General features: G+C 38.2%; 1 protein-coding gene across 6 annotated transcripts in view; it reads right to left on the reverse strand.

Moving 5' to 3' along the window:
• RFC3 (replication factor C subunit 3) overlaps positions 1–23,604 on the reverse strand; it is a 264,338-nt gene that overhangs the window by 37,007 nt on the left and 203,727 nt on the right. For 4 of the 6 annotated variants that reach the window (XR_007473231.1, XR_007473232.1, XR_007473230.1 and 1 more), the window contains exons 1-2: positions 3,944–4,208; positions 1,293–1,430 (exon numbers count right to left, since the gene is read on the reverse strand). Coding sequence is in view for 3 of the 6 variants with exons in the window: in XM_033410098.2 (XP_033265989.1) it covers positions 1,293–1,430; positions 3,944–4,096 (291 nt within the window). In the remaining 3 variants the exon portion in view is untranslated. Of the gene's footprint in view, positions 1–1,292; positions 1,431–3,943; positions 4,209–23,604 lie in introns of those variants that run through there. The other 2 variants (XM_004282210.4, XM_049701377.1) reach the window with 2 other exon arrangements.

Below are 23,604 nucleotides of genomic sequence, written 5' to 3' on the forward strand. Positions count from 1 at the left end.
CCCACTTCACAAATCTTCTTTTTCATAATTATTTTAGCTAGTCTCAGAAATGTACTTTAAGATCACTTCATACAATTAAAAAAATAAATTGCATTTTAATTGGAATTTCACTAAAATTTATACTGAACATGGGGAGAAGAGATACTTTTAAATACTACTGAGAACATGATGCATCTTTCCATTTGATCAGCTCTTGTTTTTTGTCCTTTTATAAGATTATGTATAAGGTTTTCTTACTACCTTTCTTATTAAATTTGTCCCTGCATATTTTAAAGAATTTCCACCAGGATGTACTACCAACATCTCAAATTCAATGTGTCTAAACACAAGCTAATCCACGTTAGCCTACAGTCCATTTATTCTCCTAAAGATTCTATTAATAGCACAACCTACTGTCCAGTCACTCAGTTTACATTTTTTCAGTGCCTAATATGTGCAAGACACTATACCAGAGGCTATGAAGAACATAAAAATGATGGCAACTGGACTTATTGTGGTGATTATTTCATAATGCATAAAAACATCAAATCACTATGCAGTATACCTGAAACTAATATAATGCCACATGTCAAGTATAACTTACAAAAATATAAAATTTACCCTATATAACTTCAAAACAAATACAATCTTGTCAGAGTCAAGATGTATAAATAACTATGATCAAGGCAAAACAAAGTAATGCTCTAAAAAGTATAAACTATGGGTTGTAGGAGGAAACATTAATTATAACGGGGTTGGGGGGGCACTTCCAAGAGGATACCTTTCAGCTAGATCTTAAACACTGTCAGTAAGGAAAGAGTATGAAAATGCATTGCATAGCATGAGGCTACAAAACACAGCCAGGGCAAGATCATGGGAACTCTGAACATCCCAGAGCCTCATGTCTCCTCTCCCAGGCAGTCAGCTGCCCAATCTTTCCCGAGTCACCAGATTCCACGTTTAAAATTTTTCTCCAAATCATTCCCTTTCCATACCCACTACTGCTCTCAGAACAATGAACTTTAGAAACTTGAGTTCTAGTTCCAGCTGACACTAATTTGAATCTGAAATGAATCCCACCACCTACATCTTACCCAAAGTCTCCTGTTGCTTATATTTCTTCTCTAACGTAATGTAACTTTTGTCTGGTTATAATACTTAGGTCTATAAATCAGCAACTCTCAATCCTGTACACCAGGATTACCTGTGAAATTCTTACTTAAATCACACATTGGGCAGCAAAGGGTCCTATATGATGAGGACTGAAAATCCCTGCTCTAAATATTTGGAGGGCCTCAAAGTGAAATGCTTACTGTGATGGTCTGATGTTCAATTCTCAATTTTTCCACTCCCACACCATAAAGTTCACGTAGAATACACATAATTCTTGTCTTTTTTCCAGCACCTGATGGTCCATAGACTAACAGATGAGGAAAGTCACCACACTGCACCTGGAAAAAAAAGAACAAGGCATTTTCCCCAAACTACTGCCCAACCTGTGGAAGTAAACTACTTTTCAAGTATGAAATATTTTGTGTCTCTACCTATGAAACTTCAAAACTGTGTGTGTGTGTGTGTGTGTGTGTGTGTGTGTGTGTGTGTGTGTGTGTGTGTAGAGAGAGAGACAGATCTTTATCTCTGAAATGTTGATTATCCCCCTGGGATTAATGTTACATAACTTATATATCTAGCACAGTACATGTAAGATACAACACTATATGCTAGAAAGCAAGAAATCCCAAACCTGGCTGACTGTCAGAATCTTCCAGAGAACTTTTAATAAAAAGACTAATTACTGGACCCCATCCACAAGATTATGATTCAGTAACTGAGACTGATGCCTGTCGTAGTTTGGGCTTCTACAAATAGTCCCTTTGATAAGAAACGAGTGCATCTGGTTTTATTTGGAAGGTAAAGGAAAACTTTGTAGGGGAGCAGGAAAGCAAGGAAGGAAGGCAGCCAACAACAGTGCTGTTAACTTAAATACCACTCTGGGCATCTGGGGCGTGATCCTGCTGTGGATACTCCTGAAGCCAGTGCAAAATACACCACACTATTAAACCACCCAAGGGTGGAGAAGCTGGCGTATGATACACTACCTCTCATCAGTCCTTTGCTGGCTTGGGAAAGTGAACGGAGAGAAAGAGAGGGCATTAATTCCCTGACATTTCAAGTCTTCTTAGAGGTGTCAGCAAGAGAAAGCCTTCAGGAAATGCAGATGCAGGGAGTTGGAAGTCGGTCTGTGTAATTTTATAAATTAAGAGCAAGGGAATGGAGTAGGACGCTGACAGTGTTGCATTTCAAAACAAGATTGTTTGTTTTTAAAAAAACGTTCCCAGGTGATTGTGATGCTCAGTCAGGTCTGGGGATCAGTGTTATGAAGGCTATAAAGATGACAAGAACACAGACCTTAGCTTCAGGTGCATAAAATCTTGTGGAGCAAAAGTTTTATAAATAACCGTTTTAGAAAAAATGAAAATAAGTATCTTAACAGAAGTGCTTGTTACAGTGAATTTTAATACTCTGTAAATTCATCTATCTCTGGCACTGAAAGAAAAAAGTGTCAAGGAAAGGAACTATTTACCTAAGACAACGCATAGAAAATAGTAGGTACTCCACAAATATAGCCTTCATTTTTTCAAACTTCTATCTCACCAAAATTAAGTTATGCTGCAAATGTTTCACACTTTTATTAGGTTTTAGATTCAAAGGTAAAGAGGTGAATACTTTTGAAAAGCCAAATCTATTAACACAAGACTAATACACTAAATTTTTGTGCAAATATTTATTCCAAATTCTATAGAATAGAAAACTGGCAATAGAATATAAAATATATTCCATGGTTAAGAAAATCAAAGTCGAAGCTATTGTAAGAAAATGCAATTTGTCTATAAATGAAGCTGTATCCATTTATAAATTGCATTTTCTTAGAACAGCTTTGACTCTGATTTTCTTAACCATGGGATACATTTATTTAGATTTATTTAAACAGTATTTTAAATACTAAAAATAAATAAAATACTGAATTAATAGATTTACTTAAAATTAGTATTAGTATTGGAATACCAATAATTTTAAAAGAGAGTTTAAAAAAACACTTCACTCTCACAACACCACCAACTTTTCTAATGCCTTTCATATATAAGGATGGAGTTCTTTTATTATAATTTCTCATTAAAAAAAAAAACTTTACAAATAGTACATGTAATTCTGAAAAAGATGGGTACTGGAAGCCCAGAGGACTGAGCAAAAACACTTCCATCATGAAGTGGTACTTTAGGCCCTTAAAAAGAGTAGATAAGTGGCTTTTCTACTCAAGACCCTTCTTCCATCTCCACTCTCTACAAACTTCAGTTTGTTTTTCACAAAGCACTGCCATTAGATACTTTTATCAGCTACAACATAAAAATAGGCATCGCGACAGGAAAAGAAAAATCTTCCATTAAGGAATTAAACTTAAGGACAACCTAATACCACATAGTTTAGAATTAAAAATGACCTTAGAAATTAATAAACCCAATATCTTCCTTTTTGTAAATGCGGGCAATGACACCAAGACATTTTAAGTAAGTTTATTAAAAAGTCAGATGGTGTCACTTCTCTGTTCAAAACGTTCCAAAGGCTTCCCATCTCACTCTATTAAAATTTACTGTATCTGCACTTCCTCCCACCCCCAAACTCCCCCATTTCCTACTCCTCTTCCCGCTGGCCCACGGTTAGCCAGCCGCACTGGCCTCCCGAGTGACGGGCTGTGCACACTCCTGCCTCAGGCATTCTGCACCTGCTGTTCCCTCTACCCGCTCCACTCCTCGCCCCGGAGCTCCCTACTGTGGGCTCTCCCACTTCCTTCAAGCTTCGGCTCAGATGACAGTCCTCACGGAGACTTTCTTGGTTTACAAGCACAGGCCCCTCCCCCACACCGTGTCCTCGTCCCAGTTTTACTTTTCTCCACAGCATTCATCACCTTCTGAAGCGGGAGAGCGAAGGCCTCGCCTCCTCCGGCTCTCCCCGCCCCGTCCCGCCGACTCACCAAGTTGCGCAGCTGGGCCGCCTGCTCCTTGTGATAGTCCAGCTGTCCCAAAGAGCAGGGCCGGTATTTGTCCACCCAGAGGCTCATGCCGACCCGAGTTCCCGGGGTCCGACACTCGAACTTCCCGCGCGCTCGCCCTCCGCTCCGGACTCACAGACAAGTTTTCCCGCGAGATCCAAATCCCGCGACATCACTACCTGCGCGGCGGCGTAAACGAGTTAGGGGCGGAAAGACTACGGAAGCCTAGTACGGACAGAATTGGTCGCAAAGTCGGCTATCACCTACTCGTTAAGGCTCATTGTTTTATGTAATCATTTTCTTTGTTCTCACCCTCTATCATAGTACAGTAATTATTAAGCAAAATTGGAAATTTGGCTCTGATACTCTAGGAGTCAAATTCGGGAACTTAAGAGAGACCATCCTCCTAAATTCATTTCATTCGTTCATTCAATCACTCATTCGTTCTACAGAAACTTACAAAATATTTACTGTGTGGAGCTCTGTTTTTGGCACCAGAAAATATCCGGCTTTTCTCACTTGGCAGGCACCAAAAGAAGCTTTATTGAATAAACCGCTAAAACTAATATCTAATCTTCACTACCTTTCCTTACCTCCATTCCTCAAGATTCTTACTGAATTTAAAAGCAAAGGAATCTAAAGGTCGTGAAAAGCTACAGAAATGTGGCCACTCAAACTGCACCTCTTAAATGCACTTCTCTAGGTGTATGTAATTTTAATTACTTATTTAACTTATGCTTTTATTTTACATATTGTTCAAAATCCTAAATACTGCCACAGGACAGGAATTGATTTCCAAATATGTTTAATAACCTTCTATCAGGGTGCCCCCTCTCATTCACTTATGACACAAGAATTTATTGAATTCTTTGAATCATTATATTTACTGAATTATTCCTGTGGGCAAGAAATTATTGGGCATGATTAATAACACCACCGGGCTTCCCTGGTGGCGCAGTGGTTGAGAGTCTGCCTGCCGATGCAGGGGACACGGGTTTGTGCCCCGGTCCGGAAAGATTCCCACATGCCGCGGAGCGGCTAGGCCCGTGAGCCATGGCCGCTGAGCCGCGCGTCCGGAGCCTGTGCTCCGCAACAGGAGAGGCCACAAGGGTGAGAGGCCTGTGTAAAAAAAAAAAGAAAAAAAAAATAACACCACCAAGTATAAGACACAATCTCTGTTCTCAAAAAACTTTTGAAACACGCTGGGAGACTTCTACCTCAAGGCCTTTGTGCTTACGGTTTCCTCTTCCTGAACCACTTCTGTCCAAGTGTCAACAGAGCTGGGTCCCTCTTCAGCCCGTTTGCTCGGAGTCATCTCCTCAGTGAGGCCTCCCTGACCATCCTATTTAATACTGCAAAACTCTCCACAATCCCTATGCTCCTACCCTGTTGAATTGAGATGTTTGAAATTAGAAGGTAAAAGAAATCAAAAGCAAGGGTATTGAAGTGTCATTTATGTGGATACTGGAATCATAAAAAAATAATGAAATTATTACCGTGAAAAAGAAAGTGAATCAGGTGCTAAAACAATCAATGAATTGACGTGAGTGACAACAAGCATGGCAGACAACTTCAACAAGGAGGGGTTCATGTAGAAAGTGGAGTCTGAAGACCTGTGTTTCAAAGTTGCGAGTGCTAAGGAAGCAGAAATGGTGTGGAGGGGACAACAATGCATAAGAAAGACACTTAGCTCACCTTGACTTGCCAGATTTCACAAATAAAAATACAGGAGGCCCAGTTAAGTTTGAATTCCAGATAACTTTTTAGTGTAACTATGACCATGCAATATTTGCAGTAATATTGCATGGGCATACTTATAAAAAAAAAAATCATTGTTTATCTAAAATTAAAATCTAATTGGCGTTCTGTATTTTATCTGGCAATCTCACTCCAGACCCTTGAATATATGGGATGTGAGAGATGGCTGCTCAGAAGAGAGCCAGAACATGAAAGAAGTATTCAGAGAAGAAGGTATGAGTATACAGCAGCAGCCAGCAAACTACAGCTCCAATCACTTAATGACTCAGGTTCCTCAGCTCAAAATGGGGTTAATGAAACTTGCTTTATGGCTCATTTGAAGATTAAGGGAGGTAATGTAAACACCTGTCACACAGAAGGCATGCAATAATTAATGGTTACATTTTATTGAGAAAAGACATATTCACAGTGATGTCTGCCATCTTGTACCTATAACCAAGGACTAAAAAGAACCAACCAAACCTTCCAAAGACCCTCAAGATGAAGGATTGTGTTACCTGGGCTCTTCTGCTCCTAACCCTTGACAGTTCATCCCAGTGCACGTCTCTGAGGCAAACCTGTAATTGGTTCTTGCCAGAATCAGGAGTAAGGTTCTTCTCCAGGCTGGATCTAATTTTGGTTCTTTAAAGAGAAGTAATGAGGAAGAAATTTCAGGGTCTCAAGAGGCTGAGAGACTAGTTAAGGGTATAAAATATATATATAACTTTGGCTTAGCCCCTATCCTTGTGAGTTTTCTTCTTTTTTCATATGCCCACACTTTCTCTGTTCATTGGCCAGTTAGATGCAGAAAATCCAGAGGAGGGCTTTGAAGCTCTAGGGGACAGTTGAGGCCCTTGCTAGAAGGAAACTGGGTCCCTGCATCTTAGCCCAGGGTGATCCACCCTCTCCCCCAAAACAAAGCGGGTAAGTTATTAGGGAGATGATCAAATGGATCAGCAGTGAGAGACTGAGGAAAGCGAAACGGGAGGAAGTAAAGCCAAAGCAAGGTGTGTTATCAAGGTCACTTCTATGGGCAACTGGGGCTTGATCCCTCTGGGGACTTTCTGAGGAATGAATAGAGTATTTCTTTGAATCATCTATTGAGGAAAGATGGGAAGAAGCATTCATCCACCAGCTCCCATACTCTATTGGTTGAGGGTTTCTCCCTTGAGGATGGTAATTCCCAACACACACACAGTTCCGTACTGGGCCTCTGTGCTGGGCAGGACCCTGCCTGTGCCCATGCTGTCAAAGGACAACAATCCTACCATTTTTTCCTATCCATTCTCTGTTTTCTTATCCATTTATTCTCTTATGCTCCAAGAAAACAGGTAATCATGGGTTTGTGCTTTCCATATTAAATTTACACACAGTGTTAAAATATCCCAGGATATTAAAGATGGAATTTTTTTTTATTTTGTATTTTTTTTTTTGGCTGCATTTCACGGCATGCAGGATCTAAGTTCCCCTGACCAGGGATCGAATCCACGCCCCCTGCAGTGGAAGCACAGAGTCTTAACCACTGGACCGCCAAGGAAGTCCCAAGACTGAATTTTTATAAAGATAATTATAATAGAAACAATAGCCATGATTTATCAGAGAGATTGATGCATAGCAGAGAAGTATTTTTCTCATAAAAGGAAAACTGGCATCTCCTTAAAATGCCAGGGATTCTCAAACTGAGTCGGAAGGCAGACGGTTCTTTGGCTAGTGTGCCTTTGCCCCTGTGTGGATGACACCATTCGTGGCTTCAAAAAGGAAATCTAAGAATTCAAACTGTATGGTCCACTCTATGTCAAGGGCTGCTTCAGCCAATTGTCACCATCAAGAGTATATGCTAACTGAATGACCTCTATTACTAGAGTAAATTTCCTTCTAATGTTCTATTTTTATTTTGTTTTTAATATGAAAATTGTTTTCTTTCTAAATGTGTATTCTTTTTCTTATGTTAAATCTACTGATTACATTGCAATGAAAGAGGAGGATCTCTGAAATAATGTCTCATGAAAATAAAGGCCAAGTACAGCCGTGGTGTGCTACAATGTAGGGTTTTTTATAGGTCATGTGAGGCACTTCTGCCCATAACCTAAGTATCCTAATAGACTTCTGAGTACGTTGGGTGTGAACTGGCATGGCTGGTGTCCCTGGCTCTGAGGAGTATCTCAGGATGGCAGATGTTGATAGTGGACAATGGGAATGTGGGTGCTGTGAATCAGAGAGCATGTCAGCATGGAAGGTCTTCCTCCACTGCTCTCTGAGCCACATGTCCATGCAACACCATGCATCCAAACAGGAGCCAGAGCACAAGATTGAGATCTGTGCCTGGATGACAGGGATTGGAGGGTAGGAACAGCAGACACCACGAGTGCTTTCATATTCAATCAGACAAGTATTGTCATTTATGTTTTTATACATGTATGTATCTGTGTAACCATAATCCAGATCAAGATATAGAACATTTTCACCACTCTAGAAGGTTCTCTCATGCCCCTTCCCATTCAATACATCCCTCTGGAGTAGCCACTATTCTAAATTCTCCCATTGTATACTATTTTCCCTGTTCTTAATCTTCATAGAAATGAAACCGCATAGTATATTCTCTTTTGTGTCTGACTTATTTTATTCACAATATATCACGAAATTCATCCGCTTGTATGTAGCAATGGGTTGTACCTATTTTTATTGCCATGTAGTATTGCATTGTATTAATATCAGGCAGGCCTCCTGGGATGTCACCTGTGCAATGTCACATAGCCTTTTGCTTGGTGTAATGCTCTGCTGTTGCCATCTTGAAATTCTTAATAATTTCTTAACAAAGCACCTGAATTTTTAAATATTTTGCGCTGGGCCCTGTAAATTATGTAGCCAGCCCTGATCAATATATCTTAATTTATTTATTCATTGTACTATTGATGGACATTTGGGTTGTTTCCATGTTTTGGTTAGTAAAAATAATATAGCTGAACATTCTTGTGCATATATTTGAGATATGTACTAATTTCTATTGGACACATGCATCTAGGAATTAAATTCCTGAGTGATACGGGTAGGCATATGTTCAGCTGCAATAGATACTAACAAGAGTTTTCAAAAATATTTGGACCAATTTACACACCCGTAAGCAAGGAATGAGAGTTACATATTTCATATCCTTCCTGACAAAAACCTCTTTATCGTGGTAAAATATTTGTAACATAAAATTTACCATTTGAGCTATTTTTTTTAGCTATACCATATTTTATTAAATTAACCTTTTATTTAGAAAAAAATTTACATTCACATGCAGTTTTAAGGAATAATACAGCAAGATTCTGAGGACCCTTTACCCAGCTTCCACCGATGGTAACATCTTACAAAACTATAGGATGATATCACAACCAGGATGTTGACATGGACACAGCCAAGATACAGAACATTTCCATCAGTGCAAGGCCCCCCTTGTGTAGCCCCATCCTCCCTACCCCAGCCCTAGCCCTGGGCAATCATTCACCTTCACTAATCTGTTCTCCATCTCTATAATTTTGCCATCTCAAGAATTATGTATAAATAGAAGCATACTGTAATGTAACCTTTGGGCACTGGCTTTTGTTCACTTAGTAAAACTCCCTTGTAACCTGTTGCATAAGTTAACAATTATCTTAATTGCTGAGTAGTATTCTGTGGCATGGAGATACAAGAGTTTGTGTGACTATTCACCCACTGAAGGGTATCTGGGTGGTTTCTAGTTTTAGCTACTATGAATAAAGCTGCTCTGAACATTTGCATACAGATTTTTTTATAAAGCAGAAACTAACACACCATTGTAAAGCAATTATACCCCAATAAAGATGTAAAAAAAAAAAAAACCCACAATGGGGTATCACTACAGACCTAACAGAATGGCTGAAGTAATAAATATTGACAACATCAAATGCTGGTGGAGATACAGAGAAACTGAATCACTCTTACATGCTGGTAGGAATGTAAATTTGTATATTCACATTGGAAAACAGTTTGGCAGTTTTTACAAAACTAAACGTGCAATTAGTGTACAACCAAGCAAGTAAACATTTGGATATTTATCCTAGAGGAATGGAGACTTATGTTCACACAAAATCCATTTGAGCTATTTTTAAGTGTACAGTTCAGTAGCATTAAGTACATTCATTCACATTGTTGTACGACCATCACCACCATCCGTCTCCAGAACTTTTTCATCATCCCAAACTGGAACTCTGCACCTATTAAAAGTAACTCCCGGTGCTGGTAATCCCCAGGCTCTGGCAACCAGCATTCTGTTTTCTATAAATTTGACTAGTCTAGGTACCTTTATAAGTGGAACCATATAATATTTATCTTTTTGTGTCTGGTTTCTTTTACTTACTCTAATGCCTTTAAATTTCATCAATGATGTAACATGTATCAGAATTTCATTTCTTTCAAGGCTGAATAATATTCCATTGTAGGTATATACCATAATTTGTTTATGCACTTATCCATCAATAGACATTTGGGTTCTTTTCATCTTTTGGCTTCTGTGAATAATGCTGCTATGAACATTAGTGTGCAAATATCTGTTCAAGCTTCTGATTCCTATTCTTTAGGGCATATGCTCAGAAGTGGAATTGCTATAGTACTGTTTTTCATGTCAGTTGCACCATTTTATGTTCCCACCAGCAATGCACAAAGGTTCCAGTGCCTCTGCATCCTCACCAACCAGCAAGCCTTTTTCATTTTAGCCATTCTGGTGGGTTTAGAGAGGAGTAATTCACGGTGTTGAGCATTTTATCACGTGCCTATTGGATATCAGAATATTCTTTTGTAAAGTGGTTTCAAGTTTTTTGCTATTTTTTTTACTAGCTTGTCTCTTTCTTATTGACTTGTTTCTTTTCAAACGAATGTATTGTAAATATCTTTTTTTCTATGCGTGACTTGGTTTTGAACTCTCTTAAAGGTTTCTTCTGATGAACAGAAGTTTTTAATTTCACTGTAGTTTAGTGCATATTGTTTTTAAAAGATGTTTGCCTACTCCAAAGTCATGAAGATGTTATCCTGTGGGCTTTTTAAAACTTTATTGCTTTATTCTCATATTTAGATTTTAAATCCACTGGAATTGATTTTTTTTCTGTGATCTACGACATAAGAGTCAAGGTCCTTTTTTTCCCCATGTGAATATCCAATTATGCCAACACTATGTTTTGAAAAGAACTTTCTCCATTACACTGAAGGGTAAACTTGTCATAAGCCAGGTGACATATATGTGTGGATTTGTTTCTGAACTCCCTATTCTGTTCCATTGGTCTATTTGTCTATACAGGCACAGATACCACACTATCCTGATTACTGTAGCTTTATGACAGGTCTTGATTCCTGGTAGTATGACTTTTTATCTTCTTATTCCAGGCTGCCTTTGCCAGTCTTTGTGCTCTGCATTTTCATATAAATGATAGAATCAGCTTGTCAGTTTTGCAAAAGTCTTGGCTAAGATTCTGTTTGGGATTGCTAGTTACAAGTATTTAAGCCCATATTTGAATATTGTGGATTTCATCTCTTTGGTCTTAGAAATCATAAAATATAAATTGTTCCACTTGAGCACATTACAAATCTGTCACCCATTTTACTCAACCTTTTACATATGAAGCTGTAATTTCAAAAGGGAAAAAGCACTTTCTTCTGCATGATTTAACTGTGATATATATTTAACATGTCTTCAGTTGCCCTTGCTACCTTCTTGAAAGGTAATATATTAAAACTAAAAATAGTCACTAATAGGGTTTCCCTGGTGGCGCAGTGGTTGAGAGTCCGCCTGCCGATGCAGGGGACACGGGTTCGTGCCCCGGTCCGGGAAGATCCCACATGCCGCGGAGCCGCTGAGCCCGTGAGCCATGCCCGCTGCGCCTGCGCGTCCGAAGCCTGCGCGTCCGGAGCCTGTGCTCCGCAATGGGAGAGGCCACAACAGTGAGAGGCCCGCGTACCGCAGAAAAAAAGAAAAAATAGTCACTAATAGATGTTGAAAGGGAGGATTTATTTTACATAAAATGGCATAAAAAACCAATTACAACTTTAAAAACACAAAATGTGATTAAATATCCAGTGTAAAAAGAAGAATGCCTTTATTTCTTTGAGGTGAGGCACTTGTCACTGATATTATTTCATCTTGATGTTTTAAAAATGACTAATCTGTGGCCTCTGAGAGAGAGATCTAGTAATGAGGAGATCCCACAGTGGAAGAGAGCAAGAGGGCATTGCAGGCAACAGGGCAGGAAAATCCCAGGCAACAGTGATAGAGCAAGCTTGGCAAACGACCTATTCAGGCTGGAGTAGGAGGATAACTACCTCCTGAAGATGAAATTAGTATCTAATGTGCTCACGCATCCTGAGATGAGATTTATACATATGCAAGAGAATATGGGGAAATTAGCAGGAGGTATTAATACATTAAAAACTAACCAATGAGAAAACAATTAGCAAGAGCAGTAAACATAAAAATTATATAAAAGGCATATGTAGTATCCAAGAAAGGAAACGTTATAACGTTTTATCATGTGGCTCAACTGTGCATAACACAGATTCAAAATAATATAAACACCACATACTTATCTAACTAGAAATTATGATATAAATGCACTGGGAAGATGACAGGAGGGGAAGTGTGTCTAGATTCTAAAACCCTGAGCAGTTTTCCCAGGGATTTCCTCGGTGATGGAAAGCTCTCTGCTGAGTGTCAGGGCATAGCTCCACCCTGGCCCGGCTTCATTCTGGCTTCTTTTTTGACTTTGATTAAGTCACTTTCTCTAGGCCTGAATGGACTCAACCACAAAAATGAAAGGCTGGGCTACATAACTCCTAAGGGCTCTGCAAGCCCTAACACTCTTTTCGCTTTTGCACTCGTATCTGTACTTTTACCAAAAGGAAGAATTCCCAGTTGACATGTTTCTACAAAGTGGAATGGCAACACCAGTGAATGCTGGTTTTAGCAAATGGGACACAGAGACAATGGTCTAGGATGGGTGGCAGTCTATCATGACAGTTTTAGATCAGTTCATTGAAACATTGTTTTTGAAAATATAGTTTGCTTTTTTCTCTCAGAAATTATTATATTTTTATAAACTAGATAATATTTTCAGCAACATTATTATGCTTTTTCTATAATCACAGCAGCTCATTAACCCATACTGTTTGATTATTTTTTCTCATTTCCATATATCTTCTGCATTCCTCTTCACAGGAGTTACAAACAGAAATGCCAGCACGGGCTGGACAGGCAAATAAATGCATGATCTCAGCTTGGGAGAATAAAACAGGAAGAGAATGCAGTAAGTTTCTTCCCACCAAAACGGGGTGGCAGCCCCTCAGCTTTACTCGATCACCCACAAGCAGAATCCTGGACCACTGGTCATAGAATTTCATGTGTTTTGAAAGAAGCCACAGTCCACATTTTTTTTGTACAATCAATCTCCTGAGAAAAACAAGGACACTGTCAGGGCCAACAGAACTTATCTGCAGGCCAGATTCAGCCTGCCTCCTTGGCTTGCGAACTCTGCTTAGACCTTGTAACATTCAAACCTCAGAAAGAGAAGCAACAAACTCAAAATTCAAATCATGCAGTATCTGGTTTATTCTCCCCTGCTTGATCCTGGAGGGAAAACTCTGGTGCAGACAGAAACGGAAACAATTGACTAAGAGAAGCGAGGAGCTCGTTTGATGGTCACTGATGCAAACATCCTCTGCCTCCTAGCATCAGGGATCCCAGCAGCTGGTTACTATTATCTGAAAGGCTATCACTCTGGTTTAACAGGTTAATGGAGTTTTGCCTGCTTGGTTTACAAAAACGTGTACTATAACACATTTATCTATATTTTTCACATTTGAAGACTAATCACGTTTTCTATAAATAATGTGTCCACAAATGATACTCAGAGATGTAAAGCAAAGCACATCTGACCATTTAGTAATCTATTTCCACAATAATCTGTAATATGGAAATCAATTTTCTTTTTCATTTCTGAATGAAAAGGCTCAGAAATCCCTTCAGTTTCATTTATTCTGTGAGTTGGATGATATATATTACAGCCAATAATTATAAAAGGCTTTTATTATAAATGTGATTGTATAAGTAAAAGTGCAAGGATCAGTAATAACTTCTAACAGAACCCCATTGATTTTCCTTATATTCCTTATACTTTTTTATGTCTCTGATATTTTTAATTCAAATACTCTGCTAAATTCCTCATCCTTCCTACCTCTTAAGTTGGAGGAATGATTACATTTTATAGGAACTATTTACCCATAGAGGTAATTTTGAATTATCATGTCCTTTCCTATGGTGCTTTTGAATATTAGTCATTAGAAATATAGTTTCAAAAAGCAGTTCTGTTTATTCATGGGTTATGGGTTTGAAAACATCTGTATTTTAGATATTTCCCTAGGAACCATTAGTATTTCAAACTTACTCATGATTTTGCTACTAATTATTGTAAGAAAAACATTAGACCTGCAATTTCTATGTTGCATTTCACTGGTAAAACTAGATACATTCTAGATAAAGGAGGTTTTAAAAAATTCTAAATAAAACAGCAACTATTCAAATCAGAACATGGTTTTTATGGTATACAATTAGCCTGGTTCAGCCACCTTTGAACATGGGTATATAAATAAAAAGAAAGCTAATTTAACAGGAATTTATATTTACAAACATCCCTCCATCCAAAACTGAAAACCATAACCAGTTCAAAAACAACACTGATCTTACACTAATGTCATGGTATCATTCTGCCAAGTTACAAAATTCCAGCTGCTTTAAGTAGGATACGTAATCTACTGTAAAAACAGACCCCAAAATCTATAATGATGCAAGAAAGATGGACTTTTATTTTTCACTTATGAAAGATCAAAAATGAGTGATCCTGAACAGCAAGTGGCTCTCTTGCAGTCAGTAATACAGGGTCACAGGCTCCTTCTCTCTTTTGTCTCTGCTATCTTCACCAGCTGGCATCCACAGCCTCCATACTTGTCTTCATCAAGCCCATGGAGAGGAGAAGAATGTGCAGGACCACATGTGGAAGGTTCCTGTGGGCCAGGACCAGAAGCAGCATATCGCACATCCCATTTGCTAGACTCAGTGGCGTACACACACCTAACTCGAATGGAAGCTGGAAAAAACAGTCCCCCTTTTGCGAGCTCCTGCTGCGGCCCCTTAGCACTATGTCTATGAAGCTCTTGTGATAAATTAACCTATAACCTGTTGTTACAGTTGTAGACAGCCTGTGGAATGACTGCTAAGTGTCAGGTGCTGCACTACACCCTGGAGGAGAGACCCAAGGAGGAAGATGTTGTGGTCCTTGTCTTCAAGGACTTTACTCTCTTACATGGGCTTTCATAGAAGAAGCTGACAGGGAACCAAAAAGGAAATGGAAGAGGACCCACACTTATATTGAGAGAGAGAAGTGTTTATGTTAGACACTTAGCTTAAGGCTTCACTCTATCCTTGCCACTCAAAGGGTGGTACCTGAATTAGAAACATCTGCAATACCTAAGAGCTTTATGAGAAACACAGACTCTCAGGCCCCACTCATCATCCTGGTCTGCATTCTAATAAGATCCCTAGATGATGTTTATACACATTAAAGTTTGAGAAACACTAGCCTATATCTCAATTAAGAGGCTTATAAATTATTCTTCTATCTACAAAGAATTAATACTTCTGTGTACACTCATAGACCAGTGACAGATAAGAAAAGTTCTTTTGTATCATGCTGAGGAACTTGAATTCACAAAATGTGACTTGTTATGGAAAAAAATATAAGCCTAGAAACAGTGTGGATGGTGGATTGGAACAGACAATGAAGCTGGGAGAACTGTTAAAAACATACTGTGAACGTCTAGTCATGGGATGACATTAGCCTTTTCTAAGACAGTGCAACTAAGGACAGGTATTTAGAAGATACTTAGATGGGATTTGGGGGTACAGAGAAGAGTTGTCAAAAATATTTCTAAAATTTCTTATTTAAATGACTGAGTAATAGTAAAGCTATTTACTGAGCTCTGAAAGTTCAAGTGCATTTTGTTTATTTATTTTTTTAATATTTATTTATTTATTTGGTAGTGCTGGGTCTTAGTTGTGGCAGGCAGGCTCCTTAGCTGCAGCACGTGCTCCTTAGTTGTGGCCGGTGGGCTCCTTAGTTGTGGCACATGGGCTACTTTAGTTGCAGCAGGCAGGCTCCTTACTTGAGGCTCGAGGGCTCCTTAGTTGCGGCTCGCCTGCTCCTTAGTTACGGCATGCAAACTCTTAGTTGCGGCATGAGTGTGGGATCTAGTTCCCTGAACCCAGGCCCCCTGCATTGGGATCACATAGTCTTATCCACTGTGCCACCAGGGAAGTCCCTCAAGTGCATTTTAAATAAATAGAATTGCTCCTAAATTTTTATCTTGTCTATCATAAATTTAATATTATAGCCCAAGCCCTTAGTGAATTTGTAAACACTGAAGAATGCAGACTTTCATCCTCACCCCCCTCTACTTTTCCTTATTTTATTAGTAATTTGAAGTACATTTTTCATATGACACATTAAAATCAAAATATTATAGAACCACTGAATAAAGAACAGCTATGCCAAGTAAGCATTTCAAAGAAAATTTGCTTTTACCTCCTAGGGAAGTAGTTACTAAATGATTTTTGTCCCCCAAGAATGTTAAGTGTTATTAAATGAGAAAGTAGAGTTTTCAATTGGCCCCCAGGTGGCTGAGATTCTTTTTCCTGAGTCTTCAAGTTGTCACTGTTGTTCCCCAAAGTAAATTCTCGAATGTAGCAGAGCCTACAGAAGCTTTCAGTAAAGACCATTCAAAGGCTAATTCCCAGAGATACAGATTATAGTACTCCACAGTGGTCTGCAAAGTAACCAGATGCCTTGCTCTGCAAACTTTTAGACACAGCAAAAGAAAGTTTGTTTAAAACATAACAGACATACCTTGGAGATCTTGCAGGTTGGGTTTCACTGAAATAAAGCCAATATAGCAATAAAGTGAGTCACGAATTTTGGGGTTTCCCAAAATAAAAAGTTATGTTTACACTATACTGTAGTCTATTAAGTGTGCAATAGCATTATGTCTAAAAAAAAAAAATAATGTACATACCTTAATTTTAAAATAATTTATTGCTAAAAAAATGCTAGCCAGCATCTGAGCCTTCAGTGAGTCATAATCTTTTTGTTGGTGGAGGATTTGAAATATTATGAGAATTACCAAAATGTAACACAGAGACATGAAGTGAGCAAATGCTGTTGGAAAAATGGCACGGACAGACTTGCTCGAGGTAGTGTTGCCACGAACCTTCAATTTGTAAAAAACACAGCTCCTGCAAAGTGTAATAAAACGAGGTATGCTGTATACAATTGTGTTTGTTTCCTGGGGCTGCCATAACAAATTACCACAAACTTGGTGGCCTAAAACAACAGAAATGTATGCTTCCACAGTTCTGGAGGCCAGAAGTCTGAAATCAAGTTGTCGGCAGTGTCGGTTCTTTCTGGAGCCTCAGAGGGAGAATTTACCACATGCCTCTCCCTAGCTTCTCTTCTTCTAGTTGCTGGCAATCATTAGCATTCCTTGGGTTTAGATGCATCATTCTAATCTCTGCCTCTGTCTTTCCCTCTGTTTTTTTCTCCTCTGTCTGTATGTCTCCAATCTCCCTCTTCCTTTTCTCATAAGAACACAAATCACTGGACTTAGGGCTCACCCAAAATCCAGGATCATCTCATCTGGAGATTTTTAACTTAATTTTATCTGTATAGACCCTATTTCCTTTGCCACTTGTAGCAACATAGATGGACCTGGAGGGCATTAAGCTAAGTGAAATAGGTCACACATAGAAAGACAAACACTGTATGATATCGTGTATATGTGGAATCTTAAAAATACAACAAACTAGTGAATAAAACAAAAAAGAAGCAGACTCACAGATATGGAGAACAAACTAGTGATTACCAGTGGGGAGAGGGAAGGGGAGAGAGGCAATATAGGGGTAGGAGGGAAAAAGGGTTAATATGGGATTATATAAATCAAATGTGTGAAACTTTTGAAAATTGTAAAGCACTATGGAACTTAAAGAAAATTTATTCAATAAATAGATAAATACCCTATTTCCAAATAAGGTCACATGCACAGGTGTTTTGGGGAGATGCAATTCAACCCACTACACAACCAATCCAAGTAGAAAAATGAGTTTTTGTGATGTCAAAGGGGCCAAAGACAATGAAACCCAAATTTAAGTTAATTTATCAAACCCATGGGCCTAAGAGGAGAAACAAAACTCTATTCAAAATAAATGCTCCCAGGGTACTCTCTATTCAGACTTCTTTTTTTCAGCTGCTGAAGAGTCCTGTTTTTATATTTTTCTACAGGCTGCATTTTTCTACTACAAATTTTTTTTTCTTTGAATAGTTTAGAATGATAAAGGTTTTCGGAAGTATTGAATCATCATTACTTTTTTCTTTTCCTTCAGCAATAAATCAAAGAAAAACAGAATGTTGCCTACTTTGCTTACATACCTTTTCCTCTCTTTATTGCAATTTTATTCACTAGGTGAATTTATGCTGAACATTTCCATATTTTCAGTTAACTTTTATTTACAGTTTTGAAATAGGAACCTCTGAACAATGAAAAGGGCAAAAAATCAACTGAAGTTCTTTGATGCCTACATGAAGCAAATATGTATATCTGCTTAATAGCTAAATAATGTTAAATATGTCCACTGAGATCGAACTTTAGTTTTACTTTAAGGATTTAAAAGATCTTTTTAAGGGAATTAAAGTCTTTTTTAAAAAAGCAATTTGCATTTTGGCAACCTTTGTTTATAGATCTCTCATCAGTAGATGATAAATAACTTGGAAACTAATTTTATATTTTCAACAATATTTACTGATGAAAAGTATAGATAGAGATGTTTGAAAGAATTCCAATGTAGATTCCACATAACTGTTTTTTTTTTTAAATTTCTTCCTTTATTGCATTGTTGAATTCATTCCAAACTATTCATCAAGTACTTGCTCTGAGCTGAGCACTGTTTTCAGGAAACAGTGAACAGGCAAACTACATCCCCTTTTTCATGGGATGTCATCCTAGCAGGAGGAGACAGACAATAAATAAGCACCAGGATAATTTCAGGTATTGATGAACACAGTGAAGACAATCATGGAGGGCAATGTGACTGAGTGTGACACAAGAGTGTGAGGTGAGAGATGTCTGCTTTAACTAAAGTAATCAGGGAAGCCCTCCCTAAGGACATGATGTTAGAATTGACACTGAAGGATGAAAAGGTACTTTTAATACTGCTGAAATGGCTAACTCTGTTATTAGCAAAGCCAAATTCATTCACTCTCACACTGAGCACAAGAAGTCCAAAGGAAAAAGAAATGATGCCAAATGCTTCAAGACAAGATTTGAAACAGAACATGTATTTCCAAGTTGATGACTCATTATAGATCTAGTGTGTATGGCCAGAAAACACCTTATATGTATGGCCCGAAACCAGCTGGGAAGCATTCCAGACCCAGCCCTGTGGTCCTTGTGCCCAGATGCATTTTTATTCGATAGATTCTGGGCATGTCAGCAGCAGGACCTTAGCAGCAAACAGCAGTAAGGGGTTGAACTGAAATCCTGGGGAACCCTTTCTCCAGTCTGCCTTTTCCTCATCCACAGTCAGCACTTAGTTGCACATGACCAAATCCCCGTGGTCCCTAGGGTTTGGAGGGGTTGACCTGAAAAAGCTTAAAGGGAGGATGAGGATTTAAAACAGAGCCTAATTTTTGGTAGAGAAGCAAAGAAAAGCTTTCCAGTGTATTACCTCGGTCTCCCAGTGCTGCACCTGGATAGAACCCAGCAGAATACCTATCTTGAAGTTATGGTCAGATTTTTAATTTGCATTGGAGGTCAAGCTTTGGATTCTATTCAAGACCAAATCAGTGGTCATTATTATTATTATTATTTTGGTTCCCATTCTTTTTCTTTTAAAAAATCAATTATATTGAGGCATAATTTATATACCATAAAATGTTTACAGGTTAATCTGTGTTTACAAATGTAAATATCTGTGTAAACATCACACAATGAAGATACAAAGTACTGCCAAGGGTTCTCTTGTGATCCTTCTCATTCTATTCTTATTCCCCACCCTCGGTCCTAAGAACACTGACCTACTTTCAATCACTATGAATTTGTCTTTCCTGGAGGTTCATATAAATGGAATCAGACAGCATGTGACCTTTTGTGTCTGGCTTTTTCCATTTAGCATAAAACCCGGAGATTTATCTGTGTTGCTCCATGTTTCAGTAGTTTATTACTTTTAATAGCTGAGAAATATTCCATTGTATAGATATACCACAATTTATTCACTCACGTCTTGATGGACATTTGGGTTTCCAATTTTTACTAATATGAATAAAGATGTTATTAACATTCAGGTATATGGATATACCTGATGTGGTATATCCATATATCTCATTTTTCTTGAGTAAATATCTGAGTGGAATTGCTGGGTTATACGGTTAAGGGTATATTCAACTTTATAAGAAATAGCTAAATAGTTTTCCAAAGTTGTTGTACCATTTTACATTTCCATCAGCAATGTATGAGTGCTCCCATCTTTGCCAACATCTGGTATCTTATTCATTTATTTATTTATTTGTTTGTTTTTAGTCATTTGATTGAGTGTATATTTGAATGAGTGGTATTTCATTGTGGTTTTAATTTTTATTTGCCTGATGACTAATGATATTAAGCATTTTTTCATGTGCTTGTTGACCATTCATATATCTTCACTTGTGGTCCATTCAAATATTTTGCCCATTTTTAATTGGGCTGCTTTATGTTATTGAATTGTTAGAATTCTTTATATATGGTGGATATAGTCTTTTGTTAGGTATATATTGTGCGTATTGTCTCCCAATATGTGGTTTGCCTTTTCATTTTATTTATGGTAATTTTCAAAAAGCAAAATTGTTTTCTTTCTTTTTCCTATTACATTGCTGATTTTTTGTGTATTTTTCCTCTTGTCATATCCCTAATTTATGAATGTTGAGAAACTAAGATTATAATTTGTAATATATATTGCTAAATATTAAATGGGTAAAAAATTGTACTATGGCATTGAAAGAATGTTCTACAATTATAACTGCCTGTATTAGTTTTCCATAGCTAACACAAATGGTGCAGCGTAAGACAACACTTGTTTATTATGTTATAGTTCTATAGATCAGAAATCTGGTCACAGCATAGTTCAGGTAGTTCTCTGCTCCTGGTTTCATAAGGCCAAGATGAAGGTGTTTGCTGGGTGGATTCCTTTTTGCAAGTTCTAGAGATGAATCCACTTTCAGGTTCATTCAGGTTGTTGGCATAATCTAGTTCCTTGCAGTTGTATGACTCAGGTACCCGGTTCCTTGTTGACTGTCAGCTGGGGATTGTTCCCAAGGCTGCTCACTTTCCCTGGCACATGACACCCTTCAAAGCCAGCAATGGCAGCTGAGTTCTTGTCAAGGTCTCCATGTCCTTCTGCCTCATTTCTCCTGCCTTCCTCTTCTGCTGTATCTCTTTGACTAACTCTTGTGCCTTCCTCTTCTATTGATACTTATTAAGGGTTCACATGATTGGATGGGCACCACTGAGATAATCTAGAATAATATTCTATTGGTTTGCAATCTTGGGAGCTTGCTGGGGGAAATCTAAACCTGCTCCCAAAACACATGAGATAAGAGACCGAAGAAAGAGGCAGAACACTCAGATTGGTAGGTTAGCAGGTTTAATAGCAAAAGGGAACTTACACACGAGGCTTGCCTTGGACAGCTGCAAGATGAGCAGATCTCCACACCCACTCACCAGAATCTTAAAAGTTTATAAAGAGAACTTAATTGGGTTTTGTCACATATACTGTCCAGATGGTCTCAGCAGCATCTTACTTTCCCAAGACTATGTCCCTGGAACAGCTCCCACTGTGAGAACAGTGGGCAGAAAGTACATTCCAAAACGGAGGAGGGGGTGAGGAGCCTCTGATTGCCCAGGTCCAGCTCTCAGTCAACTGGTGGTCACATCCTTTCAATTACTTCCTCCAACACCTCCCTGTTTTAGCTCACCTGATTATTAATCTTAATTATATCTACAAAAGTTCCTTTATAGAAGTACCTAGATTAGTGTTCATTGGGTAATGAGGGAATGGGAATCTTAAGGGAATGTCTTTAGAATTCTACCTAACACACTGCCTAACTAATATCTATATTATATGTTTATGTGACGGGGGTGTGGGGGAGGGTTAAAATTAGATTCAGCAATAGCAATAGGTTGGAGTGGAATTCTAAGAGGATATTTTAATTTGATATAATCATTTTAATGTTAAATATTAGCTTATAAATTAAAACTAGTAAGGTAAAATTTACACACATTCTGCATAGGCATTTTATTCAAACTGTCACTTTTTATGTTTCTTTAATCACTATCACACTGAGTGTGAAAAAAGGAAACCTTTATTTTTTTTAAATTTTGCTTTTTTCCTCTTTGATTAGCAATTGATTTGATGGACACCCTAAAAATGAATTAATAATTTGCACCTACAAATCAACAGTGAATCTAAATTTTTTTGAGAAATTGCTAATACTAGCAGAATTTAAAAAAGAAACGATGACTACAACACACTATTAAAATACTGCAAATTGTTCCTCTTCTTTTACCCTCTTTCCTTGCTTTGTCCCCCTTCACCAGAAAACAAACATAGTGTTTTCAATGTTAAGTTGCTGTATTAGTCTGCTAGGGCTTCCATAACAAAACGCCACAAACTGGGTGGTTTAAACGACAGAAATTTATTTCCTCACACTCTGGAAGCTGGAAGTCCAAGATCAAGGTGCTGCCACGACTGCTTCTGGTGAGTCCTCTCTTCCTGGCTTGTTTATGGCCACTTTCTCCCTGTGTCTTCACGTGGCCATTCCTCCACAAATGTATGAAGAGAGAGATGTCTCTCCTGTCTTTTCCTCTTCTTATAAGGATGCCAGTCCTATTGGCCTAAGGCTGTAACATATGACTTCAGTTAACCTTTGTTACCTCCTTAAAGGCGTTATATCCAAATATGGTCACAGTGGGGGTTAGGTCTTCAGCGTACGAATTCTGGAGAGACACATTTCATTCTGTAACAGTTGCTATAATAACATTTTTGGCATATAGAAATGACAGCGAATTTGTTATTGGTTGAATTGTGTCTCTCCAAAAAAGTTATGTTGAAATCCTCACCCCCACTACCTCAGAATGTGACCTTATTCGGAAATAAGATTTTTGAAAGGTCATTCATGGGCTTTACTTGAATGATTTAATATAATAGGCCGTTAATAATCTACAAGAGTAGACAGTTAATACAAAATTCATCCATGACTTCTTTTTTAAAATATTATGGTAAAAGATACACAGCATGAGATCTACCCTCTTAACAAATTTTTGAGTGCACAACACAGTATTGTCAACTATGGTTACAATGTTGTACAGCAGATCTCTGGAACTTTTTCATCTTACATGACTCAAACTTTATACCCATTGATCAACAGCCTCTCATTTTCCTACCCCCTCAGCCCCTGACAACCGCCATTGTACTCTCTTCTTCAATGACTTTTGGCTACTTTAGGTCCCTCATATAAGTGGAATCATGGAGTATTTGTCCTTCTGTGACTGGCTCATTCCACTTAACCTATCGTTATCAAGATGCATCCATGCCGCATATGAGAGACACGTGTAACGGTTCATTTTACGTGTCAGCCTGACTGGGTGTGTCTGTAAGGGTGTTTGTGGATGAGATTAAAACTTGAATCAGTAGATTGAGTAAAGAAGGTTGTCCTCCC

This window comes from Orcinus orca, chromosome 18, assembly GCF_937001465.1.
Source record: "Orcinus orca chromosome 18, mOrcOrc1.1, whole genome shotgun sequence".
Classification (NCBI taxonomy): Eukaryota; Metazoa; Chordata; class Mammalia; order Artiodactyla; family Delphinidae; genus Orcinus; species Orcinus orca.